At 36.9% G+C, this 20,337-nt stretch overlaps 1 protein-coding gene across 2 annotated transcripts in view; it reads right to left on the bottom strand.

The window, feature by feature from the left end:
• Adk (adenosine kinase) overlaps window positions 1–20,337 on the bottom strand; it is a 563,958-nt gene that overhangs the window by 309,277 nt on the left and 234,344 nt on the right. For both annotated transcript variants that reach the window (XM_004624031.2, XM_004624032.2), the window contains exons 5-6: window positions 3,739–3,911; window positions 48–156 (exon numbers count right to left, since the gene is read on the bottom strand). In XM_004624031.2, the coding sequence (XP_004624088.1) occupies window positions 48–156; window positions 3,739–3,911 (282 nt within the window). The remainder of the gene's footprint in view (window positions 1–47; window positions 157–3,738; window positions 3,912–20,337) is intronic.

Genomic DNA, 20,337 nt, shown 5'->3' with positions numbered 1-20,337 from the left:
CTGCAATGTTAATATGACCCTAAAATGGGAATTAGGTACATACTTACAGCTATATAACAAACTCTTGCTTTTTCTACCAACATCCAGTTTTTCTCCAGATCAAGGTGTTTCTCCTTCTTATAACAATTAGCAGCAGCAAGATTAGCGACAAGGGACCTAAAACACCCAAAGAAAAACCAATTCGATTTTATTTATACTATAGACAAAGCTGTCAGGATTTTTTTATATGGTTACCTACTGATACTTTTGTGAATTTTGGGGAGGTTTTTAGCATTTTAAAATTCATCAAAATTGTCAGTGATTCTATTTTTTAAAATTTTGTGAGAGCTTTTATATGAACACAAATAATACTGGTTTTGTTTTGAGAACTTCCTGAGACTTCTATGTTGTCTCAGATAAAAATAGCCACACTCTGTAATTCTCCTAAACATCACCAGGCACTGTGAAGTCGCTTTTGATACTAAAATGAGACTTACTTTTAACATTTTAATCATTCAAATAAAGTTAAAAAAGAAAGCTACTAAATCTTCTGCAAAAGGAAATCTATACAACTGAAGTACTTCACTTGTATTTTACAGTGGAAAAGTACTTTTCCAAAAATAAGATTATCATACTATTACTGACTATTTAATATAATCCTTTAAAAGCCATATATAGGGTTAATTTTATAAAATACATAAATGTATACCATACTAACTACGAGGAATTAATTTGAAAAGCACATATATAGGGCTGGAATCAAATAAAATTACTTTCTATAGCTAAAAACTGCCTGGACCGAGTCTGCACTTAAATTCTTGCTATAACTACCCAGATACATAGTACAAATATAGCTTAACAATTAAACTTAATACAATAAGATTATGTACATTTCATATAAATAAATATAAATGGTTTCTTTCTTTCTTTTGACTTGAAATTGACAAATTACTTGCCCAATTTTCTTTTTCTCTAAGTATAATAACTATGGCTTATAAATAAATCCACTTCATCATTGGAGCCTTGGGTAATGTTTACTTCTTCTATTAAAAAAAAAAAATCAATTCTCTTCCAAAATATATTTCCATTCATCCATATGCCAGTTTATGTTCAACAATACATCTGTGTATGTTCAATTAAATGACAGAAAATGAAATATTAGCCTTTTTCATGTTGGATAGTGAACTCTGTCCTAATGTACAAAAATAACTTTGTTATTTTAATCATGACTTGTGGAGGAACTGACAAAAATGGCTATTAAAGCAAATATGTCTGGTATCAGCTGCTAAACTTTGTTTTGATAATGAAACTACTGTTTGAATTCTGAGTTTTGGGGAACTGGATAAAGTTAGCAGCATATCTAAAACAAGTTATAAATCTGTTATGTTCCAGAACTTGGATTAGTTAGGGTGAGTTGTGCCTTACTTTCAACTTCTTAGATCAGCTGAACAACACTGATGACCATACCCATAATAAGGATACAACTTAAGTTTCTAACATCTGGGAGACCTAACCTTATCATAACTCTTCCTTAAAACAGTAATTCAGCACATTAAAGTAATTTTGTGATTTTACCACACCTTGAGTGTTTATCAGAGGCAAAACTTGATACATTTCTCATTAATGGGAAAACTCTGACCTGCAGATTAAAGTTTCTTTTAGGAAAGCTGAAAAGGGCAAAAGTCTAAATAAATATATTTTAATAATGGATGGTTTAATTTACTGAAATCTTAAAATCATTTATGTTCTTTTACACATAAAAAATGGAATTAAAGGGCTGGCCAGATAGCTCAGCAGACTAAAAGGCCTGCTTAGGCAGAGTACAGCGGCTGGGTTTTGATCCCATGTGTGCCGGGCCAATCCCTCCCGGGGTGCCATGAGATGGCGACTGAGACTGGGCATGGTGGCCTGTGCCTGTAATCCCAGAGCTTGGAAGGCTGAAAACAGGAGGATCACTATGAGTCCAATCTATCTACGTAGGGAGACCCTGTACAAAATGCATTAAAAAAAAAAAAAAAAAAGGAATTAAAGGAAAGGTGTGACAATGGGTTCAAAGCCCTAATTATGTTTGAAAATTTTAGTGATTTAATGACTAATGTTCTTTTCAGTACCTAAAATAGTGTCAGATTATCTTTTTTTTTTTTAAATTTTATTTATTTATTTATTTGTGTGTGTGTGTGTGTGTGTGTGTGGCCAGCTCAGCCCACCAGGGGGCGGGGCTGGCTGGCATGTGGTGCTGGGGGATTGAACCGTGGTTGCTTTGCTTTGCTAAGCTTGTTCTAAGTAGGTGCTTTAGACCACTGAGCCATCTCACCAGCCCCAGATTATCTTTTTAAAATTCGTATTATCTAAAAAGAATGCAACAGAGTAAAAAACAAACGAACAAAAATCATTAGAACAGGGCTGGTGAGATGGCTCAGTGGTCTAAAGCACCTACTTAGAACAAGCTTAGCAAAGCACAGGGACCACGGTTCAATCCCCCAGCACCACATGCCAGCCAGCCCCGCCCCCTGGTGGGCTGAGACGGCCACACACAGACATACACACAAATAAATAAATAAATAAATAAACTTAAAAAAAAAAAAGAAAGAAAGAAAAGTGCCCACAATGGGCACTAGTATTAAAAAAAAAAAAAAAAAATCATTAGAACAGATATAGAACTTCAAACAAATCATAAGAATTCAACAATGGTTGTTGTATTGTATAATGTGGTCTTCAAATTAGTTGTTCAGTTAGTGTCAGATTACATATGTATGTATGTATGTATGTATGTATGTATGTATGTATGTATCTGCTGGAGGTCAAAAAAAAGGAGTGAGAAAAGGAGTTAAGGGTCTGTATAAATAAAGGAGGAAAGAAAGGAATGAAAAGCAGACAGGGAATAGAGAAGACAAAGCGTTTCCAAATACAAGAATAAAAAATTTCTAGTGAATAAATTTCCTAAAGGGATCATCTCTGATGATTTTAACAGATATTTTAGCTAGGAAAGTTATTTTATTTTTCCCTTACAAAGGAGAAAAAAGCTTATGCTTATATGGAATAAGGTTAGCATGTATATACTGAGGGAATTACCTGCATGTAGATATGAAAGCTCAAAAGAATACCACCAAAGTAGGAAAGGTCCCGAGAGACAAAATTCACATGAAGAATGTTCTGCTAAGTGAAGGTGTATAAAAATGCACTTAGCTGCTTCTTGAGTGCGGCATTACTCACGGCTGAAGTTGTTTAATATGGAAGGATGACTGGCAGAACTGTGAAGGATGACCTAATTTGCAAAACTTAATTTACTTATTCCATGAAATTTAATGAATTCATAAATTTCATGAATTAATTTCAAGTTTTATATATGTAAAATGCACACACCTATGCATGAGCACATGTATGCATGGGTTTTAATATTCTGATCTCAGGTTATGAAGAAAGGACCAATCTTTCCAATGCAATTATAGAATACAATTAGCTGTACAGTAAGACACTGAGCAAAGCACTTTCTTTTCCTGAACCTAATATAACTGGTAGACAGAGCCTATAGACAATACTCTAACACTTTCATTTCCACTATCCCTTATGAATTCCATAGCAAGTTTAACAAAATTAAATTTATAAACAAAAGGAAAAAAGATATAAAGGGCTTACTGAACATTAAAAGTGATTATAAACATTAAGTCTAAAATTCTGAATATAGATTGGAATTTAGATGCTGTGAGTGTTTACAGAGGCGCTGAGTTCAGGGCCTCCCGACGGACTAGACTGGCCTACCTGTTGTCGCCAGTGATGCACGCGGCACAGGTTCCTGTCGGCTGCTCGTTCTGTTCATAGTAATGAGCATCCACATGGGCTTCGGCAGCTTTTCTTTTCAGGATCTCACCAAATTTATCTATCCCAATGCATCCAAAAAATGTTGCTGCTTTATGTGGCTGCTGAATCATCCACTGAAAACAGGAACAAATAATTCAACAGGTCAGAAACATTGGACACGCAACCACGAAAGAGTTGTATAGTGGCACGAAAGAGATGCTTTGTGAGAAATGGGTTGTTATGAATGAATTTCAATTCTGTACTACTGCTTATAACAGACTGGATAACACAAACCCTGCAAAATCTTATTTTGCTACACTGCAGAGAGAAATAAGAGTACAATGATTAAGGACTCAGGCATGAAAGGCATACAGACCTTAAGACAAATACTGGTTTGATAAAGGAAAATAATAGCAAGTGCCAATAGGAGCAATACAGTATTGTCATACAATTCCCAGGATCGGCTTGGAAGACTATTTGGTTTCAGTCTTGCCTCTGGCACTTATTAGTTGCATGAGTAAGAATATCCCACTTCTGTAAAATGGGATTATAATTATAAAATACTTCATAAGATTAGTAATTAATTGAAACAATATGACAGTTGAGCATAGTATCCAAAACACAGTAAACAACATATACTAGCTGTCATCAGAAATGAGTTGAAATACCTCCATTATAAATCCATGAATGCACATAGAAAATCAATCATATAATGATCACAAAATGAATAAATAGAAATATTCTGCAGGTTTTGACATACTTTCACTATAATACATTTCAGCAAAGAAAACTGGCTGATATTCTGCCTATATTTTATATCAGAACACTGACATGTGAGAACTTTGCTTTTCATCAGTGATACTCAAAAGTCAAACAATTTAAAAATCAACAGTCACTTTTATAGACAAATAGAAATGCTCATTCAATTTAAAAAAAAAAGAGTCAATTGTGCATGGAGGCACATAAACAACCTCTACCACTATGGGAGGTTGAGGCAAAAGGATTACAGTTGCAGCCCCAGCTCAGTCTGGGCAATTTAGCAATTTGTGGAAATCCTAAAAACAACCACCACAAGAAAAATGAAAGAAAGAGAGAGAGAGAGAGAAAGAGACAGACAGACAGACAGACAGACAGACAGACAGACAGAGAGACAGAGACAGAGACAGAGACAGAGACAGAGACAGAGACAGGCAGGCAGGCAGGCAGGCTGGGGAGACAGGTAGTTTGGTGGTGTAAACACCTGCCTGACAAGCACAAGGACAGTTCGATCCCTGATACTGCATGCTGTGCCGAGCCCACGTGGTGCTGGACACTGAAATCTGGCATGGTGGCGCACCCCTGTAATCCCAGCACTAGGGAGGCTGACACAGGAGGATCACTATGAGTCCGAGCTGTGTAGCAAGACTCTATACCGAATAAATATATAAATAAATATTTGAGAGAGAGAGAGAGAGAGAGAGAGAGAGAGAGAGAGAGAGAGAGAAGCTGAGGGGGGGAGGGAGGGAGGAAAGGAGGGAGCGAGCATGCGAGAGAGCTAAGGATTTGGCTCAGTGAGAAGGCCCTGGGTTTGAGCCCTGGTACTCTCCAAATTGCAATGCATCATATTTAACTAATGGGATTCTTATCATTTTGATATTCAATCAATAAATATTTAAAGCATGTGTAGTAGGTAATAAAAAGATGAAAATAATGATGATCTTAATACAATGTCACATCACTCCATTTTTAGAGTCCCTAGGAAAGGGATTCAACATCTTCATAACTGGGATTACATGCCTTTTAGCTAAAACAAACTACCTAGTTTCCACATGTATAGTATATCCTTTAAAGCCTCTCTAGCAGGCGCAGGGGCTGGGGGTTTGATCCCCGGGCCTGCTGTGCCAGTCCCGTCCCCGGGGTGCGGTGAGATGGCAATTGAGACTGGGCATGGTGGCGCACCCCTGTAATCCCAGTTCTTGGGAGGCTGTAAACAGGTGGATCACTGAGTCCAATCTAGTCGTGAGACCCTGAACACCTTGTAGACCCTTCTTTTTTTTTTTTTTTTGACAAAATACAGTTTTTAATAATTTCTGAGTTGTGGTCTGTGCTTTGAACTATTTACATTGTGAGTAGACCCTTCTTTAAAATACAAAACTAGGGCTGGGGAGATAGCTCAGTGGCTTAAATGCCTGCCTGGCAAGCACAAGGTCCTGAGTTCGATCCCCAGTACCAGAAAAAATAAATAAATAAATTTTAAAATAAAATAAAATACTAAAAATAAAATAAAAATAAAGCCTCTCTAACTTGTGTTCTGGCTATGAGGTAAATCAGAGTCCAAAATTACCTTTATACTGTAACAACTAGAAAAGAAAACCAAAATAAAATAACTAGAGAACTGTCAGACACTGGGTAACAGACAGGTAGGACTGTGCTCTCTGACTGACTGCAAGGAAAGGAGCCCTGACCCTAGGCAGGCTCAGCCAGGAGGCCATTTCCAGGCAGTGGCGGAGGGAAGGAGCAGCCCAGCAGAGGCCGGCAATCCCACTGACACGAGGGGCCGGTATTAAGGACAGCTGGGAAACTAGAAATTGTGAAAAAGAATTTCAGACATGAGCAGGATGCATATAAAATATCAAGGAATCTAGATAAATGCTCTAGAATTAAAAAGTGAGTCAAGATCTCAGGATTTCATGTCAAAATACAAAAATCCAAAGTAAATGATCAAGGAATTGTTGAAAAAAATTGAAATAGCATTTAAAATAGCATAAAAAATCTATATAAGGAAAAATTATCCAAACACATGCAAGAACTGTACATAGAACAGCACAAAAGATAGCTGAGGAAAAAAACCCAGATATACTATGTACATGGATTAGAAAACTCAGTATTTTTAAAAAAAATTTTTCTCAAATATATTTTCATTTTTAATTGGCACAGTACTTTTAATATTTGCGGGCTTAATATTCTTTAGATATTAATTCTTTTCAAATTGATCCATAAATTCAATGCAATCCAAATCAGTTTCAACAGGATCTTGAGGACATTAAAAAGCTAATTCCACAATCAATGGTATGAAGAAGAGGAGGCAGAATAGTCCCAAGCCAGAGGTATGTGATGACAAGAAAAACTAAGCTGTTAAACCTCAATTCCTTCAAATATAAATTGTGGACAACGTGACCTATGTGATCATGTAAGGATATAATATGAGAACTAGACTAACAAGACATAACACCTCATTCAGCTGAGATTATGAAACCAGTTTTTATATCTGCATCACTTTGCTACAGAGAATGAAGTAACACTACAAAGCATACTTAACTGGAGATAGGAAAAACAGAAACATAATTGGTAACCTCAAGTAAATGAAGTAGTTTAATGCAACTTAATAGAAATTGTACACATAGACTGTTACTAGGATTAATTAGCCATGAGGGGATCAGAAAAGGCTTCTAGAGATAAATGACATTATGAGCTGCTCTCTGAAGGCTAAGTATGATTTATCCAAAATGGTTAAGAATTAGGAAAAAAAAAAAAAAAAAAAAGGCAGGAACATAAACCGTATCACTCATTTCCTTTCCCGTTTTAAGAATTTTATTATGGTGCCCCTAAGGCAAAAGAAATTCCATTTGTTAAGTAGTTAGTTCCTAACAGCAGTACAGTATTTACTGACTAGCAATTTAGTGCTTATTGAGCACAAAAAATAATCCCAAACCTTGGAGTCAAGAGTGAGCACCACTCTCATCTCTGACACCAACTTTCATTTTCATGAAGACTCTGCCAAAATCCTACTTCTGCAAATTACATATGATGCTGTGGACAGAAATGTAGCAATATAATATTAAAACTAAGATATCTAAAGCTAGAGAGGTTCACACTGTGCTGGAAGATGTCACTGCATCTCACCTGAAAATTTACATATTGTGTGGACTCCCTGAAGTTTCCTGCAGCACCCCAAGGGCCCTGGGAGTACAAAGATGGAGAAACAACAGTGTAGAGTCAATAAAAGTAACGGAAGAGAGATGGAGAAGAAATCAGGTAGAATGACTGAGCAGTTATGGAGGGGCCTAGGAAAGATAATTACATTTCATTGTAAGAATATGGGCAGGATTCTGTAGGTAGGAGGAAGCAGATGAGGTTTTTTGAGCAAGGGTGAAATTATAAGAAATGATACCTATTTAGAGAAGGAGCCAAGAAAAAAATTGCAATTGAATTTAAAAAGGTAGTGAATAAATGAGATATTAAGCTTCACTCTGAGAATTTTCTCACAGATGGAAAGATGTCTGCTAATACTAACTTCATCTTCCAGATGAATGTCCTCTTCATCATCTAAATGCATTATTAAAGCCAAAGTAACGCCAATGATGCCCAGTATCCGGTAACCTCTAAGATAATGCCATGCACTTTAATTCGATTCATGACTAAACAAAGAAGAATGGCACCTAAATGGCAAAATGCAAGACACGCCACAGGCAGGGAACTTGACGCCGGAAAACCCGATGAGGCACTTCAGGAAAGATGTAAAGCACAACTAAAAGAAATGAAATGGCAAAACTGGGAAACAGAAACAGGCACGCTGCAAAGGGTGATGAGGAAACTGAAACTGAGGTAGGCTTGTGAGAAAAGCAGCATTTACCGCATTACACGTCAAGCCATTGGACTACCTCTTACAAATATTATAATAAAGTATGTTCTAAAGGCTAGTTTGGTTACTTTACACATTAACTGCACTTTATATGTGGCCCAAAACAATTCCTTGTCACTCAAACAAAGGGTGGGGGGTACAGGACAGACATGCCCAACAGTCTGGTTTTGGCTCAGTAATTAGTATGATCTGTTCTCTTCCTCACAAAGCAATTCAATTTCCTCTACTTGAATCTTTTTCTTAGAACAGACTTTGGGAAACACGTAGAGTAGAAAAAACTACATAAATTTTAGACTCACTTGTATACGTATTCACCTAGCAATGTGTGGTAAACAGCATATTCTGTCACCAACTGTTTCTTGCAGAAATATTACGAAGACTGAGTAAGATAATACAACAAAAATGCCTATGGCAGTTGTTGCAGAACATGGATGATGTTAAGAGTACAGCAAGAAACAACTGAGACGAGATAAGAGTTGTGGTCTGCCTTCACCAAATTTGCTGTATTAATATTTTTGATCACTTGCTATTTGACATTACTGTAATTAGTAATGGAGATAAAGCAGCTCCTCTCTAAATGGTCTCTGTAGGCTTCTTTCTTCGTTTCCTCCCTTAGTGTTTCTCATGCCTGGATCTGAGAACTACCTGTTCTCTACATACAGTGCTTTTCTAGATCTAATCTAATCTAATCTAATCTAATCTAATCTAATCTAATCTAATCTAATCTAATCTACTGCAGTGATTTCAATAAACATTTATATGTTCAGACCCTTCACTTCTAATTTTAGTTTAGACTTGTCACCAGATGACTGATCTAAATAGCCAAATACCTTATTTTGCCTAATTGAGCAACACATTTCTGCCTCCATTTCCATTAGCTTACTTGCATGCAGGCTAGCATTCCCTCTCAATTAACACTGCTGCAAAAGCTCCTTGTGCATGTTTTCTGTTGAAATATATTCATACAACATAAAATTCACTACTTTGAATTGTCTCGTTGTGTTTGTTCTTGGATACAGAGTTGTGTGAAAACAGTTGTGCAGTCACTACCACTATCCAACCTTCAGGACCTTCCTATTATTAAAAAGAAACCTGCACCCATTAATAGGCACTTCCCTTCTCCCCATACCCACCTGCCCATTTATAAAAGCATCAGAGCTTACTTTCCTGCCTTCAGATTTGTTTTCCTTCAACTAACTCCATTGTGAGTGATCTTAAACTGTCCTTCAATAGAGACCCAAATCTCTCTCTCACAGCTCAGACATAAACAACTTTATGTTGGGACCATCAAGTGTTTCTCTGAATTCATCCTAAGGTAGAAACATCTCTTTTCTCTTTCTCTGTTTTTTCCCCCCCAAGACAGGGTCTCGCCATGTAGTTGAGGCTGGCCTTGGTCTCATGACGTAGCTCAGGCTGGTCTTGAACTAGTGGCAATCTTCTTGCCTCACCCTCCTATCCAAGTGATGGGACTACAGGAGCACACAGCATGCCAGGCTTGTGGGAACCTTCTTGAATGCAATGTTCCAGTATTTCATTCTGTTTCCATTTTTTTTCTACATTCCTTTTTAGGTTTTACATCTAAATGTCTTAGACAAGTTTTCCTTGAGTGTTGGAATAGATGCCCATATTTACAATGGCAAACTGTGTCATTTCTATTATAAATTTTATTTACTTATAATTTCATGTTCAACAGTCTACTCAAATTCTTTAAAAAGAGATACTGGGTGTATTTAAAATTTAAAAGACATTAGGGCATAGTGCAAGATTATAATCCCAGCACTTAGGAGTCCAAGGCAGGAGGATTACTGTGAGTTCAAGGCTAGCCTGAACTACAACAAGATCCTATTCAAAAAATAAACAAAAAAGTGGCTGTTGCATTGTATGCACTGAACACATATTTAGCCAATGAATGAAATGGAAAGTCATGTCAATCTGTCTAGAAAGCTTAGGGTTTAAGGACCTATAATGGGGCCAGGGAGATGGTTCAGTAGAATAAGTGCTTTCCTGGCAAGCGCAAGGGCCTCAGTTCAATACCCAGTTCCACACAAAAAATCAATCAATCAATCAATCAATCTATAACAACTACAGACAAAAGCACATTACTGTTTATCATGTGAGATGTACATATACAGTAGCAGCTGTTGCAGCAACTGTTCAGATGCTGGGGAGTGGCAAAGAATACTTTCTGAGACAAACATGAAAAAGTAACTGGGCTGACATTTAACTGGTATTATGGCCTTATCACAAGATAAGGACACAATACCACCAAACCATGGTACTTACTAAATATTTTAAACAGAGAATCTGAGAAACAGTAAGGCAAGAAGGACTTTTCATCCCTCTACCACGTGAGAGGTGCTTTCCTAACTCCTAGTACAAAGAAACACCCTGGGCTCTTATGATGGAGGGACACTGAGACGTACCTGAACAGACTTTAGTTAAGTTTTTCCTAGTTTATTATTCTTAGCTCATAACTCTGCAGGCTTCATCAAATCTAGGTGGTAGAAAAATATACAGGTTTAACTGCTTCTTCAGTCTTCATTTCCTTAAGAGCCTCGGATCATACAAAACAGATCATATAAATTTGTATTTTTTTCTTTTGTTAATTTGTCTTTCATAAATGGGGCTCCAGGTGAGAATACAGAAAGAAGGAAGACAGGAAGCTAGGTGTGGTGATGCATGTGTCTGAAATCCTAGAACTCTGAAAGGCCAAGGCAAAAGGACTGCAAGTTTGGGCCCAGCCTGGCAACTTAGCAAGACCCTGTGTTAAAATAAGAAATAAAAAAGGTCAGGGATATAAATTACTGTGAAGGCCTTGTCTTGAATCTCCAATACAAAAAAGAAAAAAAATTAAAAAAAATAATAAAAGAGAGAAGAAAAAGAAAAAAAAAAGTTATTCCCTACAACAACTATAAACAGGAGTTAGGGGACACGGAAGTTTTGTGTGGAAAAGCTAATTTTTAAAAGGAGAGTGGGGAGAAAGAGAGAATGAGAATATGAGAACAGAAGGGAAGGAGAAAGAGAGACAGTTGAAGTTAAGAAGTCTAAACTGAAAGTATAGCCACAGTTCCAAACAAGATTTGATACTTTTAGGTTCAGGGAGATAGCTCAGTGGCCTACGCACTTGCTTAGGCAAGTTCAGGGACTGGAGTTCAATCTTCCCAGCCATGGTGGCATATACCTGTAATCCCAGCACTGGGAAGGCTGAGGCAGGAGGATCACTGAGAGTCTGAGCTGGGCAGCGATACCCTGTACCAAAAACATAAAAAAAAAAAAAAAAGAAAGAAAGAAAGAAAGAAAGAAAGAAAGAAAGAAAGAAAGAGAGAGAATGGATACTTTTAAATATAAAGATGAGTAAGAAGAGGTCACAGAATCAAACCATGTGATCTCTTCTTTAAATTTGTATTATAAAAGGAAAGTATTTTCTAATGAACACCAAAAATGTAGCCTTAAATATTTGGAAATATCATTAATTACATATAAGCATTATAAAGGTTAAAGGTTCATTATAAAACCTGCTATAAGGATGGCACAGACTAACTTGTAATTATTATGATTGCTACCACAGTATTACAATTATTGTGTCAGGATCAACATTGTTGTTACTGTTATTTCCCAGGCAAACTGTTAAACACCTCAATACTGGAAAGGAAAGTGAATTTGTACTACAAAATGTGAATCATAGATATGGTCAAAACATACTATAACAAAACATGAGTTACAAACAAATTGTTGTTATATGTCTGGCACTGTACTGTAGTTCCTACATGTCAGTTACTAGGTTAGTGTTTTATTTGCTACATAATCTCATTTTTTCCATAATTTTATTGAGAAACAAATAGCAATGAGACAGCTTCAAACCAAACTGATAGGACAGTTTCAATAATTAACACATTGCATACATTCTTCCTAGTGGCTAATTGCTGTACAAGATGCAAACATGATATCCTATTTATAAACACCATTAGAACAGATCGCTCTATTCATTAAGAGAATGTAACTATATATATCTATCCTAACCATTTTGAATACACAGATACAAAATGGACATTCATCTGTATCCCCTTTCCATAATCTCATTTAATTGGAACTATGAAGATGAAGTAGGTGTTATATTGTTGTTCTACTTTACAGGTAAAAATCATGGGGGGCGGGTTGGTAGTAGACCGAGTTTGTCTGATTTTAGGAAGTATCTCTTAATCATTTTCAAGATAGAAAAATGAAAGGCAAGCAAATAAATGCATCCCAGAAAGAATACGGGCAGCTCTTGGGTACAGACCTGATGGGGAAAGGTATACCTGGGTGAACTTGCACAGGATTCTCTCTAGCTATCACTGTTTTTTCGTTTTTTTTTTTTTTTGTTGTTGTTGTTGTTGTTGTTTTTTTGTTGTTGTTGTTGTTTTGTGGTACCGGGGATTGAACTCAGGCCCTTGCGCTTGCCAGGGAAGCGCTTATTCCACTGAGCCATCTCCCCATCCCCTATCACTGTTCTTAATAGTTTGTGTCAGAAATTCCAGTGATGTCCTAAGAGATCTATTCTAGCCATAGAAAGATATTTTGTGTATGAAACATACACATACAAAATACAAGTTTATTGTGGCAAGCTAAATCTGAAGTTAATATGTGGAAAGGAAGAAATGTTTAGAGATAAAGTGGTCTTTTGAAGTAAAGATGTCACTCAGACATATCTGCCCAGAAATTCTAGAAAATCCACAGAGGAGCATGCTAACTTGTAATTAAAGAGGAAAAAATTTTTTTTGAAAAATGTCCTTCTTCTTCACTATTCCTAGTACATACTTCATAAAAAGCAAAAATCCTTCAAGGCAGTAAACATCTGCCCAGGAACACCTATCAGCAGCAACATCAAAAACATAAGGCAAAGGTCAAGTCAAAGTTTATTGACAGTGACGAACTATGACAGCCTCTATTAAATTACCCCTTCCTTCAAGGTGTATTTGATCAATGCAGCAAAGATATTTTCCCTCAGTCACATAACAAGCTATTTGTTGAGATTGAAACATCTGGTCACTCTCTCCTAACACTGCAATTTCATGCACAGTTAGCATTAGGGCACATTTCTTTTCGTCTTCTTACAGGGTCTGTAAGAGTGGCACATATGGCTGATCATTTCATTCAAAAAGGATTCAATTCAAGGCATTACACACAATCGTCGGTGCTTTATGGTGTTTTAAGTCTACCTGCCATCGTTTTCCATCATCACTACTGACTGCCGTTCTCTTCTACTATAAAAGCCTGCAAATACGACAGAGTACTTAAAGCTTAACAGCTTTCCTCTACTGGAGTTAGAAAGCATTTAAGGCAAAGGAACCTATAAAGTGGTAGGTCATTTTCCATTGTCAAGAATGCCCAATACATTAAACTATTTACCATTTTATTTACAGCTTAAAAGAGATCTTGTACATATCAGAAAATAATTTTCAGTGTGAAATCAAATGATTAACCATTTGCATGGCAACATCCTACTGGCTGTAATTTTCAGTTATAATAAAGATTTAAAAATAAGGTCATAAATACTTTTAAAATTAACAGTTCTCACATTTTTAAGAAATTTGGTGAAGAACAATTCTATACTGGAGAAAATAGGGATGCTACAGTTTTATCAGTTCCATATGCTGAAAAGTTTCCACTTGAAATTCATGCATTTGTTGTCATGGTAACTGGACCTTTCTTGAAATGCTTATAGTAGTAAACCTGAACTCACACCATAGATTTCTCTTTTTGATTCCTTTAGGATAATAGCTTTAGGGAAAATAGGCGGGATAGGGAATATTTTTAAAGCTAGCGCTTTATATTTCCTTTGATGTATCTCCCTGACACAATGACTGTATGAGTACAGTGATCTAAAATTTAAGGATCTGTCTAGACATTAACAGCTAAGTGGATTTCAATAATGAAATATTCTTATGATAAAGACTCACATATGACAACCTGACAATAAGATACACACAATGGCTGATTAAGGAACAAGAACAGCAAAATAAGGTGAACTGAAATCTAAGTTAGGCATACTGCTACTCTAGCATAGAAATACTTTGTTAGTTAATTTGGTCATTAATGTTGCTCAAGTGTGCGTCCCTATAACACCAAAGTGTGTGGTCCGTTCTCACTATCCCTGGACTGTACTGACTAATGATGAGTCAGGCATGGTCCTGTGCCATAGAGATTCCAAATAAAGCAACACAAAATGAGATGCAAAGCAAACAAAATCATTAAACAGAGCAATAAAATAATTATATAAAAATGAAGGCAAAATCAAAGGGCTGAAGACAACAGGTGAGAGGAGAAAAGGAAGGGAACTGCTTCTAAGAGGCCTAAGGTTATAGTTGCAAATAAGAAAGTTAGCTGGGTGTGGTGGCACAGCCCTGTGCTCTCAGAACTCTGGAGGCTGAGGTGGGAGGACCCCTATACTGCAAGGCCAGCCTGGGCTACATAAGTGAGTTCAAGGCCACCCTGCACAATGACTATGAAGTATATCCTACTGGTCTCACATAGTGACCCTGTCTCAAAAACAAAATGCAAGAACTAGACCAGGAGTAAGTCTGGAATTTGGGGGGACTTTCCAAAAGAAAAGAAGGGCCAGTGCAATGTTTCTGAGGCAGGGAAGACTGGCATATTAGAATAATTGAACAAAACAAGAAGGGTACTATATTCTTGTAATTTCTACACTTAGTCTAAGGCAAGAGGATCATAAGTTCCAGTCTAGCCTGGGCAACTTAGACTTTACCTCAAAAATGAACAAAAAAGAAAATTGACAGGGATGTAGAGCTTCAGTACAGCACTCCTAAGTTTGATCCCCAGAGACAGAAAGAGACAAAGAGAAAGACAGAGAGGCAGAGAGGAGAGGGGAGGAGAGACAGACAGAGACAGAGACACAGAGAAACCAACCAAACAGTGAGGGATAATAGTGTTGCCATGGCCTAGTCATGAGGTCGTTATAAAACTGGGTTCATGATTGCTGGGAGGCACTGAAGCTGGAAATTGGTCAAATGTGTGAGTAGGACTAGGCCTCAAAGCATAAAGCAGTCAAGCTACCTCAGTCTTGAGAAAAGCATTCTACCTGGTCAACATCAGCTATGACGTCACTAGACAACTTTGTGTCATGTGATACTAGGGATACACAAACGTCCTTACTGTTGTTGGGGGAATGCTGTTCGTCAACCAGCAGACAGGCTTCCTACTTAGCCCAGCTCATGGCACTCACCTCTTTTCTCCATTCTCACAGTCACTCATCCTCAAGCCACTCCTTTCTTCATGAATGAATAAAACCTGGGTTCGGCCTTCATCATGGCTGAACTTAGGACCCCTTGGTTCCCCATAGCTACAGATACACCTTAGTGTCTTTATTCTCACCATGGGTTGCACGGGAAATGGTAGATTGGAATTAACCCACTAGAATTCCAACAACTTTTCACGGGATTATAAATATAAACTTCCCAGACCAAGACGAGGACTGGGAAGGGCTGTCTATACATGACACCATAATTTACAGAGGATTACTGGGTTAGAATCAAGCAGCTACATGACAAAACTATTGAGGAAGATAATATAACTATGTAGGGAAAACTAACACTACAATGTTTGGAGATAATTCTCCATCAGTGTTACCATCTCTGTAGGATTTTACTGTGGACTACTTTAAGATGTTTATATAGCAATAGGTCTTAGGAGATGAAGATATTGTGTTCTTCCAAGTACAGATTGGGTAGGCCTTGAAGAACTTCTTTGATGGGCCAGGAGCTTCTTACTTTCAGAATTTCTCAGTTGTGCTACAAACTCGTGAACACAACTCCAACCTGGGGTCCCCTAGCATTGCTCAGGTGACCGCGGAGGAAGCAGAAGCAATGGCATAATGAAGCTCATGCTGCCTGCAATGCCTGCAGTAATAAATTCCTTTGTCTCTGACCCAGGAGGCACTTGTCCTCTGTCAGCACCTAGGAAACTGGCAGGCTAATTTGTAAGCTTGCAAGTAGGGTAAAATACAAGATATTTCAGTTATTTACAAAAAGAAGAGAACAACAAGATAGAACAATGGAAGGCCAATTACCAATCTATTCAGTATTTCAGGAAAGAAAAAGGATCTCAATGGTAAGAAATCAAAGGAAAGGATTCAAGAAAGACTTTTGGAGGCAGAACTGACAAGCCCTGAGCTACAGAGGTGTGAGAGGGAAAGTGAAGGCTGAGTATAACTATGACTCTAATTGGATGACAGGTGGATGTTTATGTCATCAGTGGGAAAAGGTAATGTAAGACAGAGGAGAAATACACTGAAAATTCAGAGAAAGCTGAGAGGAATTTAAACACATAGACTTCAAAGACTGTTCATGTAGGGATATCTACTGGAACACAAGTTGTGGTTTTCAGATAAGTCACAAATAGAGAAAAGCGCTGACAAACAAGGATTTTCAAAGACAGCTCTGTAGGCCCCTGAAACACCCTTAAGAACTTGTCAGTGGAACCCCGTGGCCAACTAAGTTTTGCAATAATATTAGAATATTATTTTCATGTTTTACTGTATTGCCATGTGCTTTCACAGTATAAATTCAATGGTGGGCAAAGCTCATGCCTAAGGAAGAATAAAGGAAATAGAATCAAGCTACACTAGCAAGGACTGAATTCTTTATGCTCCTCTACTTAGGTTAAAAAGATGTTAATTTATTTGGAGCAGCAAATATTCATGGAGTTTTTATTAAATACTGAGTGTGAAATACATATTTTGTGTGAAAAAAGGGAAATATGAATGAAATACAATGGTTTCCTGAGGAAAAGAACTTGTGCAGTAGTTTCTACATGAACTAGCTGCTTTTTTCATGGAAAACTATTTTTATTTGAAATAATGACTGACAGACAAATGATAGTTATTCAGACCGAGACATTTGGCAGACATTTTCTTGAAAATGAAAAAAGTAAGCCTGTCACTTGGAAAAAATGTCAGGATTTATTGCTAATAATAAAATTTGAGCTTTCAAATGAAAATTATAATTGTGTAAACCTCACATTCTCCACAGTAAGATTCTCAATACTTAAAGACTATTTTTCTTGAGATTGGTAGTGATGTTGACAAATGAGATATTTTATAACATTTGCAAGATCTACATTATTTAATGAATGAAAACTTCGCAAGTGACTGATTTATCATAGTAAAAATATCACATACGGGCACAATGTCCATTCAAAACATTAAACAGATGAATGGATATATATTTAATAGCATTGTTAACTAGCACACAATCATGAACTTATGTTGTATAATTCAATGTTATTTAGTATATTTATAGAGTTGCGCAAGAATTACCACATTAATTTTAAAATATTTTTCAAACCTCCAAAAAGAAAACCTTTATTTTTAGTCATCATAACTGAAAGCTCCCATTCCTACAAACTCCAGGCAAACATTAATCTATTTTCTGTCTCTGAATATTCATGTTCAGGACATTTCATAGACATGCAAGCATAAACTTTGTGTACTTTTGGGACTGGCTTCTTTTGTTTGGTATATGTTTTTAAAATTCATGTACATTATATACACCATTCCTTTATAACCAAAAAATATTCAACTATGTAAATACTCCAAGGTTTATTTATTCATTAGCTGATAGACATGGGTTATTCTAAATTTTAGGCTATTATCAATAATGCTGCTATAAACATTTGTGCACACATTTTTGTGTAAGCATTTATTTTCATTTTCCTCATGTATCCACCTAAGAGTAGACTTCCTGGGTAGGTAATATGGCAACTTCACATTCAAATAGGAGGCACAGTCAAAACTATTTTTGAAAGAAGCTGCACCTTTAGATTTCCACCAGTAATACATAAAGACTCCAATTCCTCCATATACTTGCTCCAAAATACTGTCATTTTGATTAGAACCAACCAACTCACTATAGTTGTAGCTTCTATTGCCTCAACAGCAAATAATGCTGCACATCTTCCTATGAGCTCACTGGTCATCTGTAAACCTTTTTCTAGGGAAGAAATGGCCATACCTGTCCTTTGCCACTTACAAATTAGGTAATTAAGTTGGGCATTGTGGTGCAAATCTGTAATCCCAGTGCTCTGGAAGGCTGAGTAGGAAGATCACAAGTTTGAACCCAATCTAGGCAATTTAGAAACTACATAGATCCTGCCTCATAATAAAAAATAAAAAGGGCTGGGCATGTACTAAGCTCAGTGTAAATGGTCTAGGTTCAATCCAGAGTGCTGAAAAAAAAAATATGTATTTTAGTATTCAGTTGTAATAGTGTTATGGTTTGTACGTATTTGTCTCCCCGAAGCCTCATGGAATCATTGAAGTGCAGTTCTACAGCTCGTGATTAATTCATGATCTGAAGCTGGGATTATGGGTCTGAGTACTACTGGGATTATGGGTGCAAGTGCTACTCCCAGCCTGGGGCGGACAGCCTGAATGCAACATAAGCGAGACAGACTTGCTCTCTGTTGCCATTGTTGCTGTTACTCCTCCCTTTTGCTCTTGCTGTTTTGCTGCCTTCCACAGCCACGAACTGCTGCGCTCTGCCATGTGCCAGTCTGCCTTGGAGTCATTTCAGTATGGACTGAAACCTCCAGTAAAGTGAGCTAAACAAACCTTTTCTTCCTTAATTTTGAGTGTTGGATATTTGTCTCAGCAACAAGAGAACAGCAACAGAGACAAACAGTCTTCATATATTCAAGATAAAAGATATGATTGTAAAAAATAATTCCTCCCATTTGTGAATTATCTTTTTACTTTACAGTATGTATGTATGCATGTATTCATCTATTTATTTTAGTGATAAGAACTGAACTCAGTACCTTTTGCATGCTAGGCATAACTCTACTGTTCTACCAATTTGTTACAACACCAGCCTTATTTGTTTATTTTTTTAAAATAATTTTATTGAGAAACAAATAGCAATGAGACAGTTTCAAAACTGATTAGTAGGACAGTTTCGATAATTAATACATTGCATATTGTCTTCTTAGTGGTTATTCATAGTACAAGATGCAGACATGATATCCTGTCCACAAACACTATTAGAAAAAATCTTTCTATTCATTGAAGAGAAAGTAGCTGTATATCTCTCCTATTCTGAATATACAGATACAAAATGATCCTTCATTTGTATCCCCTTTTTTTGTTTAGTTTTGTCAGAGATGGGTATTCCATTGCCATTTAAATATTGTAGGTGTGGGAATTCAGCAAAATATTCCAATACAGTCCAGTAGTCCACAATAGTAGTGGGTTTTCCACAGGACTAGCAATGTCAGAAGTTGTTGACTTGAGCCTTTTACAGAACAGCATATTAATATGGCTTTACTTTTTATACTTCATTTTTATACTTTTCTGCTGGATGGTTAAGACCAAGTTAAAGCAAGACCTATATAACAAGAAATGTAACTTTTGTATCTGACAAGGTCAGTCAAATCCCCTCAGGATTTATCCTGAAACGCAGTACCACAGTTTGTAGATCCTTTGTCAGTGTCAGCCATGCTGATGAGCCATGGCCATTGCTTTACCAGTTTGCTCTCTGTGAAAGCCTGAGAGCATGTTTTCTCTCCCTGTGACTCTCCTTAGGCACTCTCTACATCGTCGGTCACTTTCCTCTGTGGCCCCATAATCTCCTTGATCAGAAAATTCGGGACACAACTGAGTTACATGATGTTACAGTACAGGTTTTCCTATTTCCTGAGTCTTCATTGACCTTGAAAGACTAGGGCCAAAATGTTGGCTGTCCTTGAAACCCTTCTTTTTCTCTAATTTTTGGTCTGAAAATTTATCACCAGCCCTGTTTGAAAAGGAAACATCATGATCAAATTGAAGGGGTTCAACTAAATTAAAAGTTTAAAAGTTTTTAATTTTGATGAATCAATTTCTTTTCTTTTGTTGCTCATGCTTTTTGTGAGCAATAAATCTTCTGCCATATTCAAAGTCATAGGGG

The sequence above is a fragment of the Octodon degus genome, unplaced genomic scaffold, assembly GCF_000260255.1.
Source record: "Octodon degus isolate 3935 unplaced genomic scaffold, OctDeg1.0 scaffold00005, whole genome shotgun sequence".
Lineage (NCBI taxonomy): Eukaryota > Metazoa > Chordata > Mammalia > Rodentia > Octodontidae > Octodon > Octodon degus.
This window is presented reverse-complemented; position numbering and strand designations above follow the sequence as displayed.